The 16,540-nt window shown below is 39.3% G+C and overlaps 1 protein-coding gene and 1 long non-coding RNA gene across 2 annotated transcripts in view; one reads left to right on the forward strand and one right to left on the reverse strand.

The window, feature by feature from the left end:
* Positions 1-16,540, forward strand: part of LOC123518653 — a 57,830-nt gene that overhangs the window by 27,412 nt on the left and 13,878 nt on the right. The gene's annotated exons all lie outside the window — the stretch shown is intronic.
* On the reverse strand, positions 3,977-9,388 carry LOC123518652 (peptidyl-prolyl cis-trans isomerase-like 3). Its single transcript, XM_045279591.1, has 5 exons — positions 9,107-9,388; positions 6,285-6,422; positions 5,664-5,762; positions 4,986-5,104; positions 3,977-4,151 (listed from the first exon to the last, which is right to left on the reverse strand). The coding sequence occupies exons 1-5, from the start codon at positions 9,107-9,109 to the stop codon at positions 4,025-4,027; spliced, it is 486 nt and encodes a 161-aa protein (XP_045135526.1). The 5' UTR covers positions 9,110-9,388; the 3' UTR covers positions 3,977-4,024.

Consider the following 16,540-nt stretch of genomic DNA (forward strand, 5'->3'; position numbering starts at 1 on the left):
TGCTTATAAATCTCCGGGACTGTCTCGGGGAGAGCGGACAGCGGCAGGACAGGATGGCTCCTGCGACGGGTCTAGGGTAATCTCTTCCCTTAGACTTGGCTCAGCTGGGGCGAGTCTGTCGATGTGAATTAGAATAGTAAGGCTGCCGTAACTGGCAACGCTGCGGACATTAACCTTCATTAGGCAAAGTTCAGCCGTAAGATGTTATAGTTGCTTGTCTTACATATCAGCAGGTTTCTTTGCCACAGACTGCGAAAATTAGGCCGATGAAAATATCATGATTGCCACTATAGTCAAACCAATCAGATGACTCAGGTCAAAGAAGGAGGCGCCACGTAAGGGGTTACTTCCACTCATGCAATCACCCACGAGAGAGAGAGAGAGAGAGAGAGACGAAAGATTTTCTGGCGATAGTAAAAGAATAAATAAATAAATAAATAAAAAAGTATACGAAGGATGATAACAGTGGAAAAAGAAATTCAGTGTCTGAGGGAGATGATCTCCAGGATAGTCAACAAGAAGGATCAGCTGCTTGTGGAAAACAGAGCTGAGAGAAAAATGTAACAAGGTAGAGAATGTTGTTAAAATGGAAGATGACATGAAGAAAACTCTGGACGAAATAAAAAGGGAAAACAGTGCCATGGGCAATTGTGAGGACTATGAAGTGGCTCTACAAGGGTTACAGGAAAAGTTAGACACTAATGTGGGGGACAGAAAAGATGAAAAGTGAAGCAAAACTGAAAGAATAGAAAAAGATCTGAAAAAAAGGAAAAAAAACAAGAGGAAGAAAAGTGAATTTTGCAGAAGTGGATAGCTAGTGAGAAATAAAGTAAATATAAAGAAATGTATGGTTACACATATATGGACTACAAGAGAAAAAGAACCCAGTGAAATTTGTGAGGGAGAAAGAGGAGAAAGACAGAGAAGAAATTCTATTAGAGAGTGCTAGACATGAGGCTGAGGAAATGGTATATTCATGAAGGGAAAAAAAAGCACTAAGAGTCTTTTATACTAACTTAGATGGGTTTATATCAGGAAGGTTGGAAGTGGTATCTTATATATTGGAAAAAGGACTGGACGTGGTATATATATATATATATATATATATATATATATATATATATATATATATATATATATATATATATATATATATATATATATATATAACAGAAACAAAGTTAAGCAAAGATGTTCAAGTAAATTTTAAAGAGCAAGGATATATTGTTTGGAGGAGAGAGAGAAGGAGAGAAACAGGAGGAGAAGTATTGATAATTAATGGCTCAAGAGGATATATACATCATGGAAGAGGTGAAGTATGGAGATGGACTGGCAGTGGTTTTAAACATACATACAAGTAGGACCAGTAGGAGGGAAAGGAGGAGAATCATAGTAACATATGTGCCATCAAAAACTAATACATGGAGGGTTGATGTACACAAAGAAATGTAAATTGAAGTCCTAAGTTACTTGGACAACATGTTAAGAAAGGACAGAAGAGTGCTACTTGTTGGGGATCTAAACTGCAAACATGTCAATTGGGAGGAAATGGATCTAAACAGTCATGCTGGAAGACAGGGGGAAGAAGTGTTACAACTGGCAATGGTAGACACATTGGACCAGTGGGTGAAGGACTATACAAGGTATAGAGGGGAAGAAGAACCATCTAAGCTGGATTTGGTATTCACAAAAAAAAAAAAAAAAAAAAAAAAAAAAAGGGCCTTCTCCAACCATCAAATATCATAATCCAATGGGAAAATGTGATCATGTAGTTCTAGAAATTGAATTAAAGGATCAGGAAATTTTGAAATGTAATGAGGGACACAAACAAAAAGATTGAATCACACCAAAACAAATTTTGAAGGATTAAGAAATTACTTTGGTAGTATTGATTGGAAGGAAACAATGCAAGGCAAGAAAGTCCAAGAGAAGAATGAAATATTCCTAGACAAGTATAATAGGGGGTAAAAAGGTATGTTCCTAAATACAAAGTAAAAGAGAGCAAACACACATGGTATAATGCTATATGTGTAAAAACTAATAAGTGTAAGGATGCAGGTTGGAAAAAATTTAGGAAGCAACAAAATGAAGTAAATAGGAAGCAGTATAGAGGCACAAAACAAATATATTAGAATAAGGTTAGAGGAGAGAAATTTTGAAAAGAATCTAGTGAAGAGATGTGAAGAGTAACCAATGCTTTTTTATAAGCATAGAATTGGAAAAATGACAGAGAGATCACCACTAAGTTAATCAAGGGAAATAGGATATATGAAACAACAGATGAAATAAGTAAACTTATGAAAGAGAGCTTTAAATCCGTATTTAATGAAGGGGGAGATTTCATAGAAACAAACAACCAAGCAACGCAGGAAGGATTAAGAATCATTGTGGTGCATAAACAGAAAATTAGCAAATTATTAGAAAAGGTGGATGTAAGAAAGGCAATAGGGCCAGATTGAGTGTCAGGATGGAGCCTGAGAGAATGTAGTAAACAAAAGGTGCAACAGGTGGAACCAATTTGGGATGTGATCAGCAGCTCTAATGGAAGGGAAGGTACTAAGGGAATGGAAAAGAGCAAATATAGTCCCAAAATACAAAGAGGGAAAAAAAAAGAGTCCCCAAATTATAGATCAGTGTTACTGACTAGTGCTGTGGAAAAGATTTGTGAAATTGTAATTAAAGAAAAATGGTTAGAATATCTGGAGGAAAATTAAATGATAAACAACTCCCAATTTGGTTTTAGAAAAGGAAGATCATGGGTAATAAATTTAGTAAGCTTTTATACAAGAGTAATAGATGAGGCACAAGGGAGAGATGGATGGGTTGACATGGTGTATTTATATATTGAAAAGACTTTTGACAAGAGTACCACATACGAGTAGAAGACTCCTATGAAAAATAGAACACATTGGAGAAATACAGAAAAGTATCTTAAACTGGATGACAGACTACTTAACAGAAAGAGAAATGAAGACAATGATAAGAGACATCCCATCAAGTTGGAGAACAGTTATTAGTGGCGTACCACAAGATTCAGTGCTGGCACCAATTATGTGCCAAGTATATATTAACAGGTTTTGAGTAGCTACATAAATACGTTTGCAGATGATGTGAAACTCTTAGGAATGATAACGAACAAGGAGGACTGTATGGAATTGCAGAAAGATATTGACAAGATCTGGGAATGGTGCCAAAAGTAGAAATTATAATTTAATACCAGGAAATGCCATGTGATGGAAATGGGTAAAAGTAATAGAAGACCTACATGGGAATACAAAATGGGAGAAGAGATTACAATGAAAAGGAGAGAAGAGAAAGACTTGGGAGTGATTATACAAGACACCCTGACTCCAGAAAAGCAGATAAACAGGTTATTCGCTTTAATATACAAGACACTAAGAGATATCACGGTCACATTCAATTACATGGATAAATGTATAATGAAAAAGATCATCACTTCTATGATAACACCTAAACTAGACCTAAACTAGAATATGCAGCAGTGGTATGATCACCATACATGCAGAAGGACATCAGGAAACTAGAAAGAATCCAAAGGGCTCCTACAAAGATGAGGCCAGAAATAAAGAAGGAAATGGAACTACCAAGTTTGAAGGATAGACAGGAAAAAGAAGATCTAATAATGATGAATAAGTTAGTAAGCCATATGGAAAAGATAGATAGACAAGATATGCTATCACTGATGGAGGATGGAGATAGACGAACAAGAGGACACTCCAAGATCATGTAAAGTCAGTGTTTGAGGAACATCAAAAAGTTTAGTTTTCCACATAGGACAGTGGACATCTGGAATGAATTGAGTGAAGAGATTGTAGCAGCAAAATGTGTGCATAAATTTAAGGAAAAGTTGGATAAAAGTAGATAAGGAGACAGATCACTATGAGCACTGTAATATACATATATACTACTCATGTGCAGAAAACAAGACAATGAGTGTAAGGAAAATCAAAGAACCTTTAACAATTTCTTCATTATTCATCTTACAAACAAAATATTCCATTAATTACCCAGCTATTGGATTGGCATGAATAGTGACCGAATTTATTCTGGTCTCACTAGTTGGTTTATAATTTTTGGGGTTCACTGGGAGCTTCTCAAGTTCATCAACAACATCCAAACCATCAATAACCCTGGAAAGAGAAAAAACATTATTTTTTTTCTTATCTAGAGAGGAACTGGCCAAGGGTAACAAAAATGTGATTATGAAAAAAAGGTGGGGCTGGTCCTCTGAGGTGCCAGTCCTGAAACGGGGTCAAAAGCATCAGCTAAAAATGGAGGATAAATGTTTCTTAAATGAGTTTGTCAAAGGAAAGGTAGAAATACAAAAGCAGGCAGTAAGTTCCAGAGTTTACCAGAGGAAGGGATGAATGATTGAGAATATTGGTTAACTCTTGAATTAGAAAGGTGGACAATAGGAGTAATGTTAGAGAAAGAAGAGAGTCTTCTGCAGCTAGGCTGAAGGACAAAGTGTGGTATGCAGTGAGTGGAACCCTGGGCAGAGTCTGCATATATATATATATATATATATATATATATATATATATATATATATATATATATATATATATATATATATATATATATATATATATGTCAATCTGGAATATCCATTTGCTGGGATAAGTAAAGGGCAGACTGAGAAAGTTCATTGTAGAAGAAGAAAACAGTAGAGTGTCACTGATGAGGGGATAACTGTTTGGAAGGTTGTAAAGTTTAGAGGCACTGAACAATACTAAGTTTACTTTGCCCCAATCAGAAATTTTAGAAGGATCAGAAAGTCCATTTGTGCCTTCCCTGCATGATCTGTTTACTTCCTGAAGGTTCATCTATAAAAAGACAAAAAAGTGCAGGGTGGTATCATTAGCATAGGAATGAATAAGACAAGAAGTATGTTTGAGAGGATTATTGATGAATAATAGGAAGAGAGTGAATGATAGGACAGTTACTTCAAAATATTCACTTACTTTCCAAACACAGTATACTTGAGATCAAGGTGTGGTTGTGGGCAGTAGGAAATGAAGAACTGTGAACCATTAGTGTTTGGCCCACTATTGGCCATAGAAATTGTACCTCTGGTTGAGTGCTGCAACAGAAAAAAAAAATCCTTAAATTGAAAATACCAAGATTTCACCTTATCCATTTTTTTTTTTTTTTTTTTCACATAATTCTCACATTATCAGTGATCATTCAAAACTGGTCATTCTAGGTGTGACCCTAGATTTCACAACTATTGCCACTTCTTCATAGATCACAGGTTTGCCTTTTTTATCCAATCCCACTCAAACTTCATGCCTCTGCCTCTGGCTTTCTTTCTCTGCCTCTGTTCTTATATAGATTGGTATATTTCTGATATTATTTCCAAAAAATCATTCTAACTTTTGTTGCACATCACCATTCAGGTAAAAATCAAGGCATGTTTTTTGTATAAAGACTGCCGTGTGAGGTTAGGTGGAGGTAACAGCAAGGTCACACTTCCCCATTCATATACCAAGTTTAGGATGGGGGGAAAATTTTTATAAAGAAAACACATCTTGAATTACCCAATAAGTTTTCTAACACTCCTCTTTTGAATGACTGACTGCTGACCAGTAGAACTCCATCACACCATCTTTCTCAAACTGAAGATTAAGAAAAATTCTTACCTTCAAGTCATCTCTGACTTCATCTTCAAACTTCTTTCCCCATATGGATTGTCCTCCTTTACCAGTTCCAGTTGGATCTCCAGTCTGTATCATGAAGCCCTGGAAATAATCTTATTTTCTAATTCTATAAATAATTATTTAAACTAGCACCAGACAGACAAATTATATAAAACTTATGTACCATTTTGAACATGATATAGACACTTGAAACCCTGATCTAAAGGCAGAATAAATTACCCAGTCTGGCTGGAAAAAGTCTCCATCATAGCAAATACTCTCACCTACCACACACAACTGCCTCATTCTTAGATGAGACCATCAACATGTGGTTCCTCCCTCAAGAGATCACAAGGCTGTATCATTCATCAAACAACTACTCGCCAATTACTTCTGTCATGTACTATCATTCTACTATGCTCCAATGTCGGTCCTCTTCCCTCTAAGGTCTTTTTTAACCTATTTACCCATTTCTTATGTGGCCTAGCTCTTAAATTTACCACACCTCGCACACTTTTTTTTATGATCTTTTCTATCGGCCTATCATTCTCCATTCTCTCTCATGTCTATATCACCTTTGTCCATTCAGCCAAGTCCTTTTCACTTTTTCATTATTATACAAACCTTAATATTTCTGTGGAAGAGATTTCCATTGTAGTAACCCGAGGCACACAAAGCTAGGAAGTTTTCACAGGTTTTTGGGCACTGCTCGCAGAACAACTCAATCTTGATGTCTCCAACATCAGTGTGCAGTGTTACACTCTGAAAAAAATTTAAAAAAAATAAAATATCATAATGCCCTAAATTTTTCTAAGAACTGTCTCAAGACAAAACAATTTATAACTATCTTTAACCATAAACCCATTCCTTGCATCTTAGTCCTTGTAATGCACTCTTAGAGGAGGATGGAAATACATGAAATATTGAACTAGTACTTGCAATTGTAAGATAAATCCTTAGCCATTAAAGGCCAAAGCTGACCAGGGAAACAAATTACAGTGCCTTAGATGTAAGGACCAATATTAATAAGAAGGGTCCCTCCTTTTTCACCATTTAGATCTATTTCCCACGTTTTACTTTAACCGTAAATACAACACATTTACTTAGTTTATTTAGTTTACTTTGTTGGATCTAGAGGGTCTTCCTCACAGTTGTGGTTGTCCACTGCTGCTGCCAGTCAGAAAGTCCCTCTTCAGAAGACCCATTTGGTCTGGCATAGAGTTAGTAAGCCGTGTAGCCTGGGACAGGAGGCTCATCTGGCAATGTTTGCAGAAAGTGGTCCAGTGCCTTCTTGAATCTGGACACTGTGCAGCCTATTGTGTCTCTGACATTTTTTGGCAGGGCAATGAAGAATCTGGGGCCACTGTGTGAAAGACTGGAAGTGAGGAGGGTCTTGACTCTCCCTGGGGTAGAGGAGGGGAGAGCACATCTCTCACATGAGCAGCCTGAGCGCTCACTATTCTTGGATTTCAATAGCATGGTGGTAGGGTCAGGCACTTGCTCTTCCAGTATCTTCCACACATATATGGCCCTGTACTGCTCTCTTCTCCTCTCTTGGCAATATAGTCCCAGTCGCTGTAATCTCTGCCAGTAGTTTAATTCATTCATGCCTCTTATTTTCCTGGTATAGGCTCTTTGTACTGACTCCAGCTCTTGTATGTCACCTTTTCTATGGGGTGACTAGAGCTGGCTGCAGTAGTCCAGTATTGGTTGGATAAGAGCCTTCCACAGTGCCAGCATGACATCCTTTTCCCTTGATTTGAAGGTGCAGAGGACCCAGCCAACCATCCGCCTGGCTTTGTTTGCTGCCTCTGAGATGTGCTCATCTTGACACCAAGACACTTGACTGCATGGCTTGGTATGATTTGCTGATGTTCCCCTGTGTAGAGTTTGGTGGTATCTTTTATTTCAGTGTTGGGTCCGAGTCTCAGTACGTCAAATTTTTGTTCATTGAACTTCATGTTTGCTTTGACCCATGCAAATATTTTGTTGATGTTTTCTTGTAGGTGTAGGACATCTCTCTCTTCCCTGATCCTATGACTGAGGATGGTATCATCGGCAAAGGATGATAAGAAAGAGCCATCAACCACCTGCTGATAGGTGGGTTTCAGTGAGGGCAATAATCATGAAGTCCTCCTTGCAGGATAGTTCCCTAAAAAATGGAAGCTTGCTTTGGTTAGTCCTAGGGTATAGTGACAGTCCTTGAATATTGCCCACTAAAAGTCTCTCCACTAGTGAACCCCAAGCCTTGGCCGGTATTATTCCAGTGTTTCACCACATTCCACTAGGTGTTTTTTACCCACCTCATGAGATAGAGCTCCTCATTATGAGTATTTTGAATCCCATATTTATAAGGCGCAACCTATTTATAATGGCAATACCGAATTTAAAAGATTTAATCGTATTTTTGGCAATCTCTCCCGAGTCAATAGAACAGAGGCAGACTGGCAGCGGCTAGCATGCGAGCCAACATTAGTGACTCGTTTTGTTTGAGCTATTGTTTCCGCTGATTGGTTACTTCCGTTTGAAAGTGAACCGGCGGCCAATGAAAAAAAATCATAATTTATTCAACCAATCACGGTGGCCTTGAGGCTCGCGGTATGAATTTGAATTCAGTTTGAGGCAAGATGCCCCACTGTGCAGGTTGCATTACTTCAAAGTTATCACTGAATTTTTCGAGAACTCTGCTAAATCCGTACAGTTTTAACGTGATCACGGCGTTCTACCTACTGCGGTGCAGTGTCCTACTTGTCACCGAGACTGTACGTACAGGGAAGTGTTTTTTACCCACCTCATGAGATAGGTTGGGTTGGGTTAGGTTAGGTTAGGTTAGGTTTGGGTTGGGTTGGGTTGGGTTGGGTTGGGTTGGGTTAGGTTAGGTTAGGTTGGATTGGGTTAGGTTGGGTTAGGTTAGGTTAGGTTGGGTTGGGTTAGGTTTGGGGGGTGATAAAAAAAAAACTGGGTGATTTGTGCCAAAAACAAGTGGTAAAGTAATTAAAAGCAAGCCGAAATCTACCAGAATAAATTTGTTTCGTCCAGAAAAGAGAATGTGGTGAAACACTGGAAATTTACCCCTTGGCCAGGCCCAGGCTGAATTCATGGGAGTCACTGCTGCCGGAAGTACTTGTGCAGGGTGGCTCTACTGTGTTGGTGGCTTGCTTAGGTTTTGCAGTGCAAGTCCCTGAGCCTCCACAACTTTGTTAATATTTGTTATTCAATATACTTTCTTCCTTTACCATGAATGCATCACACCACCATTATACCAAATCAAAATGTATACAGGAAAAGAAACTTAACTCTGGATTTCCATATACACATGGATTCTTGGTTAAGGCTTTGTGACGTCTAGTGAGTAGCAATTTCATGTTCTGCTGAACGTCAAAATACAATAACTGATACATTCCTTACTACTTAAAAATCAGACTGTGTACGTTATCTATACCTACCATTTTTTCCTTTGTGGTTGAGTCTGTCAAACTATTATGGATACAACGATCTAATGACCCATATGAGCTCTGGTGAAGTCGTGCAAGACCGCCTTATCAGTTTCTTCTCTCTGTTTACAAATGCTCCGATATTCTTGCTCTTGATGCTAGAGTCAGGTGGTGAACTGACGGGATAACCTTAACTCCTTAGTCAGGCCTTTGTAATGACAACTCCTGTGCTACAAACAAATAAAAAAGACAAGCAAAGAATAGACATCACTTTCACACCACAAATTCCTACATCTAAGCACACCACATTCCTTCTAGTAACTCGATCTCAGCTTGAATCATCCTAGGTCATCATTGGTCTGAGGTCCCTCCACACAGTCCCATCAGCAACATCATCCATTTCTATCCTATCTTTCAACTCTGTATTCTCGAATTCCTTCAACACCACATGCATCATCTCGTTAACAGGAGCTGGACACGACTTTATTCTTTTTCTGGTACGACCTGGATATTGCGACGTACTTTTCCGCCAGATGGTGCGACTAAGACTTTGCGCCTTTATTTATGCCATACCCCCCCCCCTAGTCAAGACCATCTTAATCTGATAAAGATGACCTTGCCCCATTGCGACTACGACTTTTTTTTCCCGATCCGACTCGAGCTAAATTACAAAGTAAACTCGAGCGCGATAACAGAAACACGCTTTTTATAAGCTAGAAAAACGCATATTGTATATATATATATATATATATATATATATATATATATATATATATATATATATATATATATATATATATATATATATATATATATATATATATATATATATATATATATATATATATATATATATATATATATATATATATATATATATATATATATATATATATATATATATATATATATATATATATATATATATATATATATATATATATATATATATATATATATATATATATATATATATATATATATATATATATATATATATATGTGTGTGTGTGTGTGTGTGTTTAATTGAGAGAGAGAGAGAGAGAGAGAGAGAGAGAGAGAGAGAGAGAGAGAGAGAGATTCACCTACGGTCGTCTGGTAGTCGTCCAGCCAGCTGCAAACCTACGGAGGGCTCAAAGCTCATAATGACCAATCTCTGTAATGTAGGCTAGTAGGCTAACCACCACTACCACTACCACCATCACCACCACTACTACTACTACTACTACTACTACTACAAGATATTATACACCGCTTCTACTACTACTCCTACAATTGCTACTACTGCTACTGTTGCTACTACTACTGCTGCTACTGCTACTGCTACTGCTACTGCTACTGCTACTACTACTACTACTACTAGATATACACAGCTACTACTACTACTACTACTACTACTACTACTATACACACAGCCACCACCACCACCACTACTACCACTACCAGATACACACAGCCACCACCACCACCACCACCACCAGATACACACAGCCACCACCACCACCACCACCAGATACACAGCCACCACCACCACCACCAGATACGCACAGCCACCACACACCACCACCACCACCACCACCACCACCAGATACACAGCCACCACCACCACCACCACCACCACCACCACCACCACCAGATACACAGCCACCACCACCACCACCACCACCACCACCACCACCAGATACACACAGCCACCACCACCACCATACACAGCCACCACCACACACCACTATTACCACCAGATACACAGCCACCACCACAACCACTACCAGATACACAGCCACCACCACCACCACCACCACCACCACTACTACTACTACTACTACTACTACTACTACTACTACTATTACTACTACTACTATTACTACTACTACCACCAACCTACTATTACCAGATATACACAGTTACTACTACTACTGCTACTACTACTATTACTACTACTACTACCACCACCACCCTACTACTACTACTATTACTACTACTACTCCAAATCCAGCCCTAGAGTCCCCTTCTGAGGAGGGGACCAGTTATGTCCCCAGGTCAGACTGCTCTCTTGGTGCCGACCCAAAATGTCTTGACCACGGTCCAGATATACAAGGTCTTCCATCCGCGAATCCACGGTCACGTGTCTATGACCAAGTGGGCCCCGGGTTGGTGTGATGTAGAGGCCCAGCTACCCGGTCAGACCCTGACCTCTGCCGGTGTCACACGAACCCAAGCAACCGTGCGCCAAGCCATAATGTGACCTCGCCCACCATCTTGAGACCAGTTTTTACTTTCTCTTTATTATGCCAAATTGTTGTGCTGTGCGTTGCTGCCTTAATACAAAAAGAAAGACAAAACGATATCTACATTGCACTTTTCCATTCACTCATCTAACTCATCCGGAATTAGTTTAAAGTAATTATTTTGGTTCATACGAACATTCTTAGGTAAAAACACTAATTTTCCAAGACCATAGTAAGAAAAACAACCCCACACCATCAAAGAATCTGGGTGTTTACTGTGCAGAGTGGATCGGTTACGGTTATTACCGTGACTGCAGTACACACAGTTTCTCTGGTTGTCTGTAACCTGAAAGCTTGCCTCATCTGACGAGAGTACCCTACGCCACTTGTCTAAGTCCCAATCTTTGTGCTGAGACACAAAAGTAAGTAAGGTGAGCATGTGTGAGGTAAGGTTTTGAAACTGCGCAGCAACTCTGGTATCCCAGGTCGCGTTTCACATATCTCCCCACAGTCCTTTCACTCATTCCAGCCAGCAAAGCAGGGTCTCTGGCCTTATGTTCCTTGCTGTGTATGCGAGGGTTGGCCTCAAGCTGTCTTCGAATAATGTTCAGAGTTCTCTGGCTCATATTGCGCTTACGTCCTTCAGGCTTGTGAGGTGATGGCGAAGCGTCTCTTCCTCCCTCGTGATAAATTTTGGTCCAATGTTGAGTACAGTTCTGAGAGCTATGCCTGTGTTCGCGGTAATTTCTTGATTTGACTTATTCTCCCTCATTAAGGCACAAATAACTGAGATTTGGGCATAACTAATTAGTTTTTTTTTTTTTTAGCTCCCATAATAGGTAGAAACAGGGCAGAATGGTAACCTCACGCATCCACAAAAAGGAGACGTTAGGGGAGGTGAAAGAAAATTCAAATTCAAGCACACGAACCACAGGCGAACGTTGAGTGGGGCTCACGTGACCTATATGCACGGCCGAGACCAAAATAAGCCAACCGGATGGAAGACCTTGTATATCTGGACTGTGGTCTTGACAGCTCCCTCGATTTTTTCTTCAACTTCTGTAATATGCGCGGTCTTGGATCTAATTTCCAATCTGTAGAACACCACCTCTCCTCTACTAAAACTCATCTTTTCCTCACCGAAACAGCTGTCTGAGACAACTGACAGTAGCCCCTTCTTTGTTCCCTCCTACTTTCTCTATCCTCATTTTTGTTCCAAAGAGGGATGTGGTGTCTATTTACGAAATGACTTGACTTGCTCTCGTGCTCACGCTCTCGAATCTTGTAAGTTTTCCACCATCTGGCTTCAACTCTAACTAAATTTATCTGTGCTGTGTATCTCTCCCCTAACTCCTCTGACAAGTAAATTCCTTGATAATTTAAAGGCCCGGTCCCACAAGCCTTGCGGGTGAATTGCGACTGAATTATGCATGAAATTGGTGGCAGAGGTGATAGTGTCTGGCATGGAGTCATACATTCCTCACTCTTTCTCAACCTAAACCTTCTAAACCTTGGTTTAACACAACCTTTTCTTGTACTATACATGATGGAAAGGTTGCCTACAAAAGGTACTTCAGCCTTCCATCTCCTGAATCTCATGAACTTTATGTTTCTATCCAGAATCATGCCAATTCCTTCATAAATAGAAAATATCAAAATCTTTCAAACTCTAACATCCCTCGAGACTTATGGCATCTGATCAGAAACATCTCTAATAACTTACTTGTTCATCTTTCCCTCCTTTAATTCTTCCTGATGGCACCACTGCCATCTCATGTCTCTAAAGCTGAACTCTTCTCTCAAACCTTTGTTAAAAATTCCACCTTGGATGATTCTGGGCTTGTCCCTCCCTCTCCTACTCCCTCTGACTATTTCATACCTTCAATCAAAGTTCTCCATAATGAAGTTTTCCATGCCCTCGCTGGCCTAAACCGTCGGAAGGCTTATGGAGCTGATGGGGTCCCTCTTATTGTTCTCCAACACTGTGCTTCCGTGCATGCACCTTGCCTGGCTAAACTCTTTCAACTTTGTCTATCAACTTCTAACTTTCCTTCTTACTGAAAGTTTGCGTACATTCAGCCTGTTCCTGAAAAGGGTGACCGTTCTAATCCCTCAAACTACTATCCTGTAACTTTAATCTCTTGCTTCTCTAAAGTTTTTTAATCTATCCTGAATAGGAAGATTCTTAAATATCTATCACATCACAATTTTTTATCTTATCACCAGTATGGTTTCTGTCAAGGTTGCTCTACTGGTGATCTGGCTTTCTTTAATGAATCTTGATCATCCTCTTTTATTAGAGATTTCAATGAAACTTTCTGCTGTCGTTTTAGACAAATCAAAAGCTTTTGACAGAGTCTGGCACAAAGCTTTGATCTCAAAACTACTCTCTTAAAGTTTTTATCCTTCTCTCTGCAAATTATCTCAAGTTTCTTTTCCGACCGTTTTATGGCAACCGTGGTAGATGGCCACTATTCTTCTCCTAAATCTACTAACAGAGGTGTTCCTGAGGGTTCTGTCCTATCACCCACTCTTTTTATTATTTATTAATGATCTTAACCAAACTTCTTGCCATATTCACTCCTACATCTTTCCACATACTTTCCGAGATGACCACCCTTCAGGAAGTCAACAGGTCATGCAGGGACGCCACAGAATGCCTGACTTCTGATCTATCTAAGATTTTAGATTGAGGCAGAAAAAACTTAGTAGTGTTCAATGCCTCAAAAATTCAATACCTCCATCTATCGACTTGACAGGATCTTCCAGACAACTATCCCCTCTTCTTCAATGACACTCAACTGTCCCCATCTTCCACACTGAATATCCTCGGTATGTCCTTTACTCACAATCTGAACTGGAAACTTCACATCTCGTCTTGCTAAAACAGCTTCTATAAAGTTAGGCATTCTGCAGCGTCTCCGCCAGTTTTTCTCTCCCCTCCAACTGCTAACTCTGTAAAAGGGCCTCATCCGTCCTTGTATGGAGTAGTCTTCGCATGTTTAGGGGGGTTCCACTCACAAAGTTTTATTAGATAGGGTAGAATTGAAAGCTTTTCGTCTGATCAACTCCCCTCCTCTGACTGACTGTCTTTAGCCTCTTTCTCACTGCCGAAATGTTACATCTTTTTCTATCTTTTATTGTTATTTTCATGCTAACTATTCTACTGATCTTGCTAACTGTATGTCTCCCCTCCTCCTGCGGCCACACTGCACAAGGCTTTCTTCTTCCTCTCACCCCTACTCTGTCCACCTCTCTAATGCAAGAGTTAACTAGTATTCTCAATCATTCGTACCTTTCTCTGATAAACTCTGGAACTCCCTGCCTGGTTCTGTATTTCCATCTTCCTACGACTTGACTTCTTTTAAGAGGGAGGTTTCAAGACATTTGTCCCTGTTTTCTGGCTAACTCCCTTCTTATCTTTTAGGGAACTTAGTTTAAGTGGGCCTTTCTTTTATGTATTTTGTTGCCCTTGGTAAGCTTCCCTCTTGCATAAAAAAAAACTACTACTGCTACTACTACTACTGTTACTACTACTACTACTACTACTACTTTTACTATTACTACTAGCTGCTGCTGCTGCTGCTGCTGCTACTCCTACTACTACTACTACTAGCTAGTAGTAGTACTAGTAGTAGTAGATGTAGCAGCAATAATAATAATAAAATAGGCACAGTTTTCTGGGATTCTATTAGCAGTCAAATATCTCCTCTGGTTTTATCAGACTTCCTCATGTGTGTGTGTGTGTGTGTGTGTGTGTGTGTGTATTTACATATTTGTATTTACCTATTTGTGTATTACAGGGCCCAAGCTAAGCTCTGTGTCCTGCCTCCTTGGCCACTCCTGTCATATCTCTCTTTCATCTGATTGACACACACTGCGTCAACGACATCACTGCTCAGTTTATTCCACTTATCAGTACTACGATGCGGGAAACTGTAATTTCTCACATCATTTAGACAGATGTCTTTTATTAGTTTTTTTCCATGTCCTTAGAGATGATTACTTGTGGTCACCTTTATCAACTCTCTGTCCAATATGTCAATCTTGTTCACCAATTTATACATAGTTATCATGTCTCCTCTTGTTCTTCTCTCTTCTAATGTGGTCAGCCCCAGCTTCCTCAGTCTTTCCTCATAGTCTAACTCCTGAGTCCTGGTACCATCCTTGTTGCCAGCCTCTGTACCCTTTCCACCTTCTTCACATTTTTCTTCATATGCGGTGACCAGACACAAGCTGCATATTCTAACTGGGGTCTTATTAAGGTGCATAATATCTTCATCATTCCTTCATCTAGGTAGTGGAATGCAAGGCCAATATTTTGAAGCATGTTATATGTTTTCCAAAATATCTTGTTAATGTGTTTCTCCGGTGACAAAGTGTTTTGCACAGTTACTCCTAAGTCTTTCTCCTCATTGGTCTCTTTAATTTTCTCATCACCCAGCCTGTAATCCCTGTTTGGTCTGTATCTACTTCTTCCCATTTTCATAACATGGGTCTTGTTTATATTAAATTCCATCTGCCACTCTTTACTCCACTCATATATTTTATCAAGATCTTCCTGTAACTTGTTACAATCTTCCACATTCTTTACTCTCCTCATAATTTTAGTATCGTCCGCAAACATGTTCATGTAACTGTCAATTCCTACTGGCATATCATTAACATAAATCAAAAACATGATGGGACCAAGCACTGACCCTTGTGGAACTCCACTGGTTACCTTCTTCCACTCGGACTTCTTTCCTCTCACCACTGTTCTCATTTCTCTTCCCACTAAGTAATTTTCCATCCATTTTGCTAGTTTATCATTTACTCCTCCAATCATCTTTAGTTTCCACATCAGTCTATTGTGTGGTACTTTATCAAAGGCCTTTCTCAAGTCCAGGTAGATAGCATCCACCCATCCCTCTCTATGTTGTAGTATGTCAGTCACTCTTGAATAAAAACATAATAAATTGGATACACACGATCTTCCTTTTCTGAAACCAAACTGCCTTTCACTCAGAATGTTTTCACTTTCTAGATACTCACTCCACTTAGCTTTAATTACTTCTTCACATACCTTGCACAATATACTAGTTAACGATACTGGTCTATAATTTAGCAGTTCCATCCTACTACCATTCTTATATATAGGCACAATGTCAGCTCTTTTCCACTCTTTTGGGACTAATCCTGTTCGTATGGAGGTTTCCACAATATCAAATACAGGGTT

Source organism: Portunus trituberculatus, chromosome 44, assembly GCF_017591435.1.
Source record: "Portunus trituberculatus isolate SZX2019 chromosome 44, ASM1759143v1, whole genome shotgun sequence".
In the NCBI taxonomy this organism is placed as follows: domain Eukaryota; kingdom Metazoa; phylum Arthropoda; class Malacostraca; order Decapoda; family Portunidae; genus Portunus; species Portunus trituberculatus.